This window comes from Chenopodium quinoa, unplaced genomic scaffold (assembly GCF_001683475.1).
Source record: "Chenopodium quinoa cultivar QQ74 unplaced genomic scaffold, ASM168347v1, whole genome shotgun sequence".
Lineage (NCBI taxonomy): Eukaryota > Viridiplantae > Streptophyta > Magnoliopsida > Caryophyllales > Amaranthaceae > Chenopodium > Chenopodium quinoa.
Genome location: NW_018742381.1, coordinates 2,084,405 through 2,095,588, shown reverse-complemented (window position 1 = coordinate 2,095,588; position 11,184 = coordinate 2,084,405). Strand labels below are relative to the sequence as shown.

The 11,184-nt window shown below is 33.2% G+C and overlaps 1 protein-coding gene across 1 annotated transcript; it reads left to right on the top strand.

The window, feature by feature from the left end:
- Nucleotides 1–8,930: 8,930 nt before the first annotated feature.
- LOC110697298 (transcription factor CYCLOIDEA-like) lies at nucleotides 8,931–10,867 on the top strand. Its single transcript, XM_021874674.1, has 2 exons — nucleotides 8,931–10,145; nucleotides 10,318–10,867. The coding sequence occupies exons 1-2, from the start codon at nucleotides 9,122–9,124 to the stop codon at nucleotides 10,371–10,373; spliced, it is 1,080 nt and encodes a 359-aa protein (XP_021730366.1). The 5' UTR covers nucleotides 8,931–9,121; the 3' UTR covers nucleotides 10,374–10,867.
- The last annotated feature ends 317 nt before the right edge of the window (nucleotides 10,868–11,184 follow it).

Sequence of the window (11,184 nt, the reverse complement as noted above, 5' to 3'; positions counted from 1 at the left end):
TACTACGCAAAGTACAGAATGTTGGGTTCATTTAAGTCATAATTCAGAGTGTTGAGGTCCATTATGCCAATTTATTATTATGTCATATTGTCATTTATGTAATATATAGTTTTAAATAATAAAAGTTAAAGATATTTGTATTTGGATAAGGTTCATAAAGTAAATGAGTCCAAAGAGTGGCCACATGCATAGGGTTTATCCATTGTGTTGACTATTCGATCGTACACAAGTCTCCATTATATAACAAGTATAGAAGTTTTTATATGGAGCTCATATCAACAAACCTAGATTAGGAAATTTTTGTAGTATATGCTTCAAGAGAAATAATTGCGTAGCTTAGAGAAAATTCAGCGTGTCTATCGTGCATCCAAGTTTTAGATGTATGTGTTTTTGCACGTGTTGTGCTTCATGTTGTTTTAGCATGTTTCAAGTATGTACACGTCAACATACATATACATTGTGAAGTATATATGTAGGATCGAAGCTCATGACGTGAACTAGCGTACGAGTGTAGGTGTATAAATCGCTTGCTTTGCATAAATTGCTTTCTTTTTAGTGTACTCGATGTACTATATTATTTGGGGGGAAAAAAAAAATTTAGTAAAATGATGATAACTGATTTAATAGAGCTTTCATCGTTACAAACTTAGAATGCCCCGGGACTGCCATTGCATACAATAATTGATACCAATTTCAGGTGTGTTCTTTAACATATTATATACTAATTAAGAAAATAAAAAACTGCCTATAGAAATTATATTTTAATTTGTTTTTTTTTTAATAGAGAAATTATAAGGATTTTTTGTCAGAAAGTACCTAATAAAACTTAGAATTTGTGAAAAACTACCTATTAAAAAAAATGTTGTAAGAAACTACATATTAAAAGGTAAAATGTTGTAAAAAACTACCTTTGACCTAATTTTCCGGCGTTAACTCACCACAAAACACCCCCAAAAACACTCGCTTTCATCCCCAAAACCAACAAAATCCGCTTGAAATTGCCTCTAACCAAGTCAAAACTGCTCTCCGCACCCCAAAGGCGGGCGGTTTCGGGGGTGTTTTGTGGTGGGTCAACGCTGGGAAAATTGATCAATAATGGAAATCCGGCTAGCGGTAGTCTTTTACAATATTTTACCTTTTATTAGGTAGTTTCTTACAATATTTTTTATATTAGATAGTGTTTTGGGGTTTTGGAGTCTCTCGGGAGAGTTACAATTCCGGGAATGCGCGCTGACTGTGTGTACCTGCAAAACCACGAAACTTCGGTTGGGTGGAGTTCCGCCTCCGACGATCAAGTTAGAACGTCTCCGGATGTATAAAAGTGTGGAAAGTAAATGGATTTTCTCTCTGATTCAGAGAGAATTCTGCAATTAATATTGCTCGATTTTTGTGTGGATTTAATGTGTTATTATGAATGAATAATTGATAAATCGTGTTTTGTGCATATTTATTAGCTTATTTTTGGTTGGTTTTATTAGCTTAGTCGAGTGTTTTAGTCCATTTTGGTGCAATTTGGTTTAGTTTCGATGATTCGATGCTTTTATGGGTAGTTTCGTTGTTTTTGATGTATTTCAGGATTTACGGAGCTAATTGAGTGAAAATGAAGCAAAAACGGTGATGAAATACTTGACAAATATGACACCTGTTCACTATTATGCTCATAACTTTTGATATATAAATGATAATGGAGTGATTCAAATTGCATTGGAAAGTAGACTTGAAGACTTTTCCAACGATATATACACGCCTCAAACGGAGCTCCGGATATGAAGTTATGACTGATTTATGATGAGTGATACGCGCAGCAGAGGAGGCACGGACGAGGATTATGCGCCAAGCAACTTACTTATCTTATTATCTTTCTAGGGCTATATATATATTAAGTAGCATTTTATTTCTTCATCAAGTTTTTATTATTCATTAGTTTTACGTTGTTAAGAACTAGTTCTCTCCATTTATTTTCTTTGCTTTTGTAATTCAAGATTCAAGGTTTCTACTTTCCGCCTTCAATTTAATTCAAGATTTGGTATTTTCTTTTCATCTCTTATTTCTTAATTATGTTTTCTTTAATTATTTTTGTTATTGTTTATTCCATTATGAGTGAGTAGATTTCCTATTCCAAGATCTAGGGTAGCCCAATTATGATTGATGCATGAATTAAATCTTTAAATTCTCTAATGACTTTTGCAATTGCTATGCTAAATTGATTGTGATTATGCCAATACTAGGTTAGACGTAATTTTAGTATTGTGATTATTCCATTGTTTCATCACAGCGAGAGTTGGGTTTAAACGGATTTGAGTAGATTAATTTAGGGTTTGATATTCAACACGAGAGTAGTTGGGTTTGATAATTGGGAAGTTAGAGTAATGTGTTCAATGTCTCTAATATGCATGATACCATGAGAATAGGCTTGATTGTATGTTAGGGAAGCCATTGATACTCGAGAGAGGTCCTTGGTATTTATTAGGGTTTACTTTTCCCCGTTCAATTGGAATCGTATGTTAGGGGTAGAAATATAATTGCATCAAGCGTAATTGTGGTGATACTAGATCTTGGATGTTTTAATTACTTGATTTCTTCATATTCTTTAGTTTATTTTCGAATTTTCCATACATTAGTTTCTTAGTTAATCGATCATTATTGATTCTTGCTTAGTAATAACTTGACTCTAGATAATTTTAGGTGAACCATAATCTCTGTGGGATCGACCCTGACTTACCCTACTACATAGTTAGGAGGATTAGTTAGGTTATTTTTGTTAGGTGTGCGACCGCCTAATAAATTTCTAGTCTGGCCTCTCACAAGTCAATTAGGTCTATTTAACTCTTTAATTAGAAGCGAAAGAAAATTAAAAAAGTAGAATTCGAGAAAGACATGATATTGATAGTATACATACGTGGTTTCTCATACGTCGCATAACAAAAAGTAAGGGCATGAATTATAAAAGCATAACACCATAAAGTAACAAATAAAAATGAGGTACAAACATATCTAATGGTAGTCTAATAATCTAATCTACAACGATGGATAAAGACCTTTGAGTAGGAAAAAGGGTAGTAATAGAGCGGCATGCATAATTGGTAAAAATTTGTAAGGAGTAGGCATGGTAAAAATAGATGCATATTTTAGCTTTATGATTGTGCATCATGTTCATGTAAAAGGAATATTTTCCATGAAAATATATATAATACTTGTACTAGTATTTAACGATAAAAAAAATATCTTAAAAAATATGGATGTAAATAGATATATAGACTAGACATGACATAGACGAAGTGGAATTGAAAGCACTAGCTTAGTAGGGTTTGGAATATTGTGGTGTATAGAATTACAAGTACAAGCAATATAGTAAACCAATATAACTCTCTTTCATTCCTCATAAGTCATAACACATACTTAATGATGTTTTGAGTGAGACTCATTAACCCTACTTTATTCTTTACGCAAGTTCTTGCATCAAATAGTTTCACAATTACATTAGATACGAATCTAAAGCATATTGTTTAGGTTGTAAAAGAAAGGGTAGCTTTTGTAGTTTCGTATTTCATTGCGTAAATACCTGAATGTACTGTTAGAACATCTAATGCAAGATCTAATTAATAAAATCCTTCGTTCTTTAAATGTTCATTACAAATAATTCCCTTTTATAAAAATTTCACAAATTTTGCACATGTAATTTCTCGCTAAGAAAAATAATCTAAATTTTTTACATCGTAATTATCCAATATGCCCTTAATATACGTCATTATTGATATCAAAATAGAGGAGTCAAAGAATAACCCAAATTTAGGAATTTCATCTGCATGACTCAATAATTTGACATTTCTCATTTTCGAAATGACCTAAATTCACCAGACTTGTCCCTAAGCCGCTACTAATGACCTGAATTGACACCTTTAATTGGAAGTATTATTTATGGGGGCATTTTTATAAATAAGCACGCGGCATTGGAGGGAACACAACATACATTCCATTAGAAAGGCTTGAGAGAGAAAGAGAGAGAGGGAAAAAGCTAAGAAAATAGATAAGCTGCTTAGATGAGATGGATGGACGGTACCCTCACATAGCTGTAACTACCTGACTACTTAAAAGAGAGAGAAAGAGTGTATTGAGGGCTGTTCACCTCTTTTTAATGAAAATGACCTTCAATGCAGGAATATGAGAGGCCCTCCTCTACAGTCAAAAGAAGGTTTGCTTTCTATGCCAGGCCTTATTTTGCTTGTCTTTACATTATTGCCCTCCACTAGGGCTTTATTTATACCTCCACATACATCATTTTATGTCATACATACTTTTGATTAAGATTAAGAGAAAATAATTACACTTAAATGGACCTTAATTATGGCTCAATCCAAATATAGTAAACGTAAACATCATTGTGAAACAAAAGTATATATGTAGTAGAATCATTATTGTTTGTACGTGCTTGTCTTTTATTTTTTTTGAAAGGGTTAGTTTTGAATAATATGCATATTATGAACTTTTATAGTTTTATGTAATTTGGGGTGACTGAAATCAAGTAACGAGTTGCTTTTCTTACAGCTCTATAGCCACCAATGGCATCACAACAACAATATACATATATATACCTATAAGCTGAATAAGTAATACATTTACAAATTCACATACATTTGAAGACTAGTCTAACAAACTCTCAGGTCCCAAAGGTAAAGCAGAAAAGAAGAAAAAAAATGTATGTACAACATTAGAAAAGTATCCAAATAATTGTGACATTAATGATATTTGTGAAATATTTTATACATATCCGGGTGTACCGTGTATCCGATTAATCCAAAGTTATAATTAGTTTTTGCTCTTCATTTGAGAACAAAATGCTCATGGGTGTATCGTGCACCTTGGTGTAAATAACAATCTCTCTGATATTTGGGATGATTAGGCTGTTATATACTTATGGAGTACAAAACTTAATTATTCCATAAATTTAATTTATTTTTAATTAAAATCAACTAAAAGTCTTCAAAAAAATTTAGTTGATTTTAATTAAAACTTATACAAGTACAAATCATTATCAATAATGGGAATTGTGACTTAAAACTTAATTAAAAATATTATTTGATTTTAGTTAAAACTTATACAAGTACAAATCATTATCAAAACTTAATTAAATTTGGGTTGTTTGGTTACACAAAGAAAATGGGGGAAGTGGAAAATTATGGGAATTTAAAAATATAAGAGTTGTTTGGTTGACAATAAAAAGTGTAAATGAGGGAATTGCAAATTCATGGGAATTGTGACTTCCCACAAAACATGGGAAGTTAATTACCCAACCCCCCTAGGTAAGTCAAAATTCCCATGATTTACAACTTCCTTCATTCCAACTAAACAAACTTACACAATTCCCATGAATTTGATGTAGTAATTTAATTCCCATGAAATACAAATTTTTATGGGAAGTAAATTCCCATAGCAACCAAACGACACCTGATTGTAAAGCCACAAGTTGTTGAAGAAATATCCAAATTATTGCCAGTAATTAGAAATAACAAGTCACACTTTGCTGAAAGAAAAGGTTGAACACCAAAATCCAAAAATCTAAACTTTAGAATACATCACTTGTATATATACATCATATCCTATAATTTGTCCTATAACTTGAAACCAATGATGTTGTAACAACATAACAACGAACTGCGAATTTCGCCTACGGATGGAAGAGTGCAGGTTATCTTTCTAATGGTTGGTTGGAACATTGTCATCAGAAAGACAAGTTTGTATAGTACTGTAAATGATAACGATTTCGAGTCCAGGTTATTGCTGTCCTCAGGTAGAACTATTGTACATGAGATCTGGGGTCGTAGTTGAAGTGTGTGTCTATTTCTGTGTGATCGTATTACTCAAACCAACAAGACGCACCTTTTATGTTTTGAAATATGCAAATATGTTAAGATGATTAACAGTTAATTGGGGATGAAATGGAGTATATGAGTGATTATTGTCTGATAGAATAGGGCTCAGAGAAAGGGTGAATAATGATTTTATGGGGTTAATAATTGGTTTGTAAGGCTGAAATCTTGTAATTTAAAAAGGACTGTATAGTAATTGTTGGAACAACAAGTGTGTAGTGTGTGAATTTTGTGAAAAAAACTCAAAGTCCCACATTGGTGGGAAATGAGAGTTTTACTCTCTTTATAATATAGAGAGTGGGCTAAAGGGGTGTGGCCCTTGGGCTACCCACATTTTGTGGGGAGGGAGGACCTATATATGGTAAACCATATATCACACACGCGCGCCGAACCGAGCCGGGCTGGGTCGGGTTTGGGTTATTAAACAAACTTGATTTTTGTTACCGGTTTGATTAATATTCAGTTACAAAACGTTTTACTGTTTTGGTTTAAATTTTTCCGTTACATTGCTTGATTCTCGTTGCTGTTTTACTGCTAAACGTTGCACCGTTACACTGATTTAATGCCTTGATTCTTGCTTAACGGATACACTAATTGCAGTAAACTTGGTTTAAAGTGGGACCGGGCCAAACTTTAGTGACAAACTGTAGTGAAAAAACTTTAAGGATGTAGTAACTTCTAAAAAGGGAATATTAATAACCGAGATAATGTAGCAAGATAATAAAAGGACGAATAAATGATTTATTTTTTAATTACTTTTTGAAAGGAGACGAAGTGAGTATTTAATCTCATTGGTTTCCTATGAGACAATAATTGTAAATTCACCATGTCCAGATTACATCTCATAGCACAGACTTTAGATTAAGGATTAGCCTCTTTTCACAGACTTTAGATTAAGGAGTGGCCTATTTTCCATTTCCAAATTAAAACAAAAAGACTTTTTTTTTTTTAAAGAGAGCCACAAGGGCGGGGGTAAGAATTGATCTCAGGATTTCCTGAAGATCTAACCACTTGAGCTATCCCTCACTCTCACAAAAGGACTTTTCATGGAAAGATACACTTTGTTTGGATTGAAAGAAATGGAGGGAAAAGAAATTAAGGGATAAATAATCTTTTATTTGGATAACAAATGAGGAAGGAAGAGAATTGCAGAGAAAAGAAATGAAGGGATCAAATTGCAAGAAATTAATCTCTCCAATAATGGAGAGATTTGGAACCCCTCCCCTTCCCTTCCCAGCCCTTCTCCTCCCTCCCCTTCTTTTCCTCTCCCTTAATCTATACAAACACACTGTAAGTGAACATCATTATAAAAATTACTTCTCCTATTCTATCAGACAGAAAAATTCAGAAAATTCTGCCATATTAGTATCAATTCAATAACATTTAAATATTTAATCAACATATCACGGTATCACCTGTTTAATGGCTCAACAAATTATGATAAATTAAAATAAATTTTATGATTTTTTTTTTTTTTTTAAAAAAAAAAAAGTAAAAATAGCCCTTGAAAAAATGGAGTACACTGCTTAATGTGTAGGTATGCAGTGTTTAAAGGGCCCAAGTGCAGCATATGGTTTCAGAAGTTTTTTTTGTATCAGATTCATATAGGGTTTAGAATGGTCAATACCTGTACTTATTATTGTCTTGTGTGCTCAACAAACATGAGCATTGCAGAATTGAAGAGCCTTCAAAATATCTTGTACATCATTACAGTACACATTAGGGAGGGAACTAGGGAGTCGAGGGACATATGACTAGGACGGGACTTTGTAATGCTTGTGGATTAGTACTATGAGGTACAAGCATTAGGGCACATGAAGGTGAGATTATGAGGACATAATATTAGTATATTGAGCGGAGCCTAATCGTACATACTTTTTTTTTTTTTTTTTTTTTTTTGACGGAAACTAATCGTACATACTTAGAATAAATACGAGGTATAATACTTCATACGGTAAATATATATATGTTATGTCCTTATCAAAGATATGGACTCTAACAGAATACGTGTTTTGTGTGTACATTTTACGTAAGGCAAAAAGGCTTGATAGGTTGAATCCATTAAATGGCATAATTTTACAATCAACTCAACCACCACAACTCCCTAATAATGTATGCAACACCAAGACAATAGACCCACTTGAAATTCCGATCCACCTCAAGAACAACGTACCACCACAACCATTCAAGGTATAGCCAAATTTTCGCACCACTTCACCACAAGCCTCTCCAGTACTAGAGATGTACGTCCAATATAATATGTATACCAACAAAACGTACTTCATACATTCATACATATACATACGTGATTGGACTATTTTGTTGATCCTCATCTATCGAGACCTACCCAGAGTCATTGTTGGATAGGCTGGTAAGAAAGCATTGAAAAGTTGTGGGGATGGAGGAGTTTGGGTGTCAAAATCCATCTCATAGATAGTCATTTGACTCCCACGTGAAGAGGCCTTTGAAGACACAAAAACTAAATGTTATCATCCACACACTTAGTTACTTCATAAACAACACTAGTATTGTTTTAAGTTCTGGCCATATTGTCTTTGTTGTATTGGTCTTCATTCCCCACCCTTTAATTTCCTTTCCTTTCCTTTTCATGGTTGCTGCTACACAACTCATGCACAACCATCCAACTTTTTTCCTTCCTAAAAAAAGAGATGTGACACTAGCCTAGCATCTTACCTTTAATTTCCCTCATTATATCTTCCTTCCTTCCTCTTCTCATCATCATTCCCATCATCTATTCCCCCTCTTTCCCTTACCTTTCTAAAGCTTAATGTCGCGTCTCTTTCGAGCTCCCCCCCCCCCACCCCCACTTCAATTATTCCCATTATTATGGTATACGGTAGGTCAATTAGCAAATTTTATCTCTTATCCATCTTTCTTAATCACATAGATTAAGTGCATATATGGTATTAATTAGTCTTTATAACTTGTCTTTGTCATTGAACAACATATGGCACATGTGTATGTTAGTGTTTTACTCAATAACATCTCCATTATCTCAAGCTTTGTAGTTGATTCTTTGTTTGCAGAAAAGTAGATTGAAAAAGACGGATCGAACGAGCTCATATCAACTTTGCTTGATGGTACAAGGCACTTGAAAAGAATTGCTCTACTTAAAAAAGTCTTCTTCTAATTTCTATTGAGAGTTCCCTTTCAAATAGCTCGCAGTGTTTCTTTTTAGTTCTTGCATTGTGTGATAATAACGCATAGAATAGTATAGTTTACACCCAATAATAATGTTGAACTCCTCTACTTTGAGCAATAGTACAACTACTTGTACTACTAATCCCATTCTTTATGTGGACAATATATTGAGCTACCTTATTGATGATTCAAACCCGAATTCCAAGCAAGATGATCATTATTCATCTAATCATTACTCTACATCTTACTATCACTTGCCTTCTCCTTTGATTTACAATGAAATTGACGATTTTGTTAGCAACCATGACCTTGAATTCATCCAACAACCCTTCTTAGCTAACAATAGCTCTATTTTGACCGACGATTCCTCCATCTTGGAAGTTGATCATAACAAGGTGGATGATTCAAACAAGGGTGGTGAGGTCGATGGAATAGTAGATGATAATGAAATGAATCACACCATAAGGTCTAATAAGAATATTATTAGTCACGGCGGCTTAATGAAGAGGAAGAGATCTTCCAATAAGGATAGGCATAGCAAGATTAGGACGGCTCATGGTTTAAGAGATCGGAGAATGAGACTCTCCCTTCAAGTTGCTCGCCCGTTTTTCAAGTTGCAAGACACGTTAGGCTTTGATAAGGCTAGTAGAACCGTCGAGTGGTTGTTGATACAATCAAAGTTGGCCATCGAAGAGCTCATTCAAAGCAAGCATGGAAGTCCAAGTGGTGTGACTACCAAGTGCACCACCATATCTTCAACCTATGATGATTGTGAAGTGGATTCGACCATAGTCGAAGAAGAAAGGATAGGGTGTTCTAAGGAGAAGAGAGGGTTGACATCATGTGCTAGAAAAGATGAACTTATGAAGAAGAGAAAGAGAACAACAAAAGAGGAAAGAAAAGTGGCAAGAGAAAGGGCAAAGAAAAGAACATTAGAGAGAAAGCAAAGTAGAGAACAAGTTAATTATAATAATACAAGTATTAAGGAAGGAAACAATAATTATTTTGAAGTTAGAGAAGATCATCATAATATAGTTAATGATAATCTTACAGGAAATTGGAGCCCTTTAACAACTTTAAATTATCAGCAAAGTTTTGAAGTTTGTCATCAAAGTGGTAAATTTTCATAATACCTAATCTTACTATATGCATCATTTCTATATGTTAAACCTATTTATAGCATAAAATTGTTACATGTATTTTTTTATATTTTGATATAGACATATCTATAAATGTATTCATCTAGATTGTACCATTAATTTTTGTTAACTGATGATGGTCATTGCAGCTCCAAGCTACACGATTTCGACACAAGGAAACATGGTGGAAGGCCCACAGCAGTAACGAACACAATGGTTGTATGTCCTAGCTAGCTAGCTAAAATGGTGTACGTTTTTATCTCTTCCAAGTACCATTGTTATCACCTCGAATTCGAATTCGCCAAGGTTTATATTACAGGGATAATTCACTTCCTTTGATGAGGGGTATGTACTATGTGATGTACGAATAGTATGAAAACCTTTTTTTTTTCCTTCTGTCAAGAGTACTTAATTTGATTTACTAAAGTTATTATTGTGTTTAGAATTAATGGTCTCTAATGTTACTTTATTTACTTGGAAATCACTAATAGCTCAAATCAAATGTAAATAAATGTTGCAAGTTGTAAATAGTAGTAACAAATAAATGTAATTGAAGAGCTAATTTCCTTTCAGTTCGTGCTTGTTTCTAAATAACTTGGTAACATTCAAAGTTGAAATGTAAAAATAGTTTAAAAATTCATGTGGTGTCAAACTGTCAATAACTTGGTAATTCAAAGTTGAAGTGCAAAATAGTTTACAAGTCCAATTACTTCCTCCATTTCTTATTATTAGCTATATGTTATATTGTTAAAACTATTAATTGTCAGTTGTACCATTATCTTGATCATGCATAAAATGTAAGGAGATAAGTTAAAGAGATGCTTTATTAATTACTGTACATAATTACATACTGAAATTGAATATTACTCTCATCGTTCCAAGTTAAGTGTTGCATATATATGACTTTAGATTGCGTAAGGAACGTATATTCATTAACATTTTTACTTAGGTATTAATACAAATTATAGACTTTTCAAATGCTAAAATTTAAGTTAAAAGCAGCTTAATCAAGATCA

Coding starts and splice junctions, on each gene's coding strand:
- LOC110697298 (XM_021874674.1), top strand. CDS start 9,122: ATGTTGAACTCCTCTACTTTGAGCAATAGTACAACTACTTGTACTACT. Junction 10,146..10,317: donor TGAAGTTTGTCATCAAAGTG/GTAAATTTTCAT, acceptor TGGTCATTGCAG/CTCCAAGCTACACGATTTCG.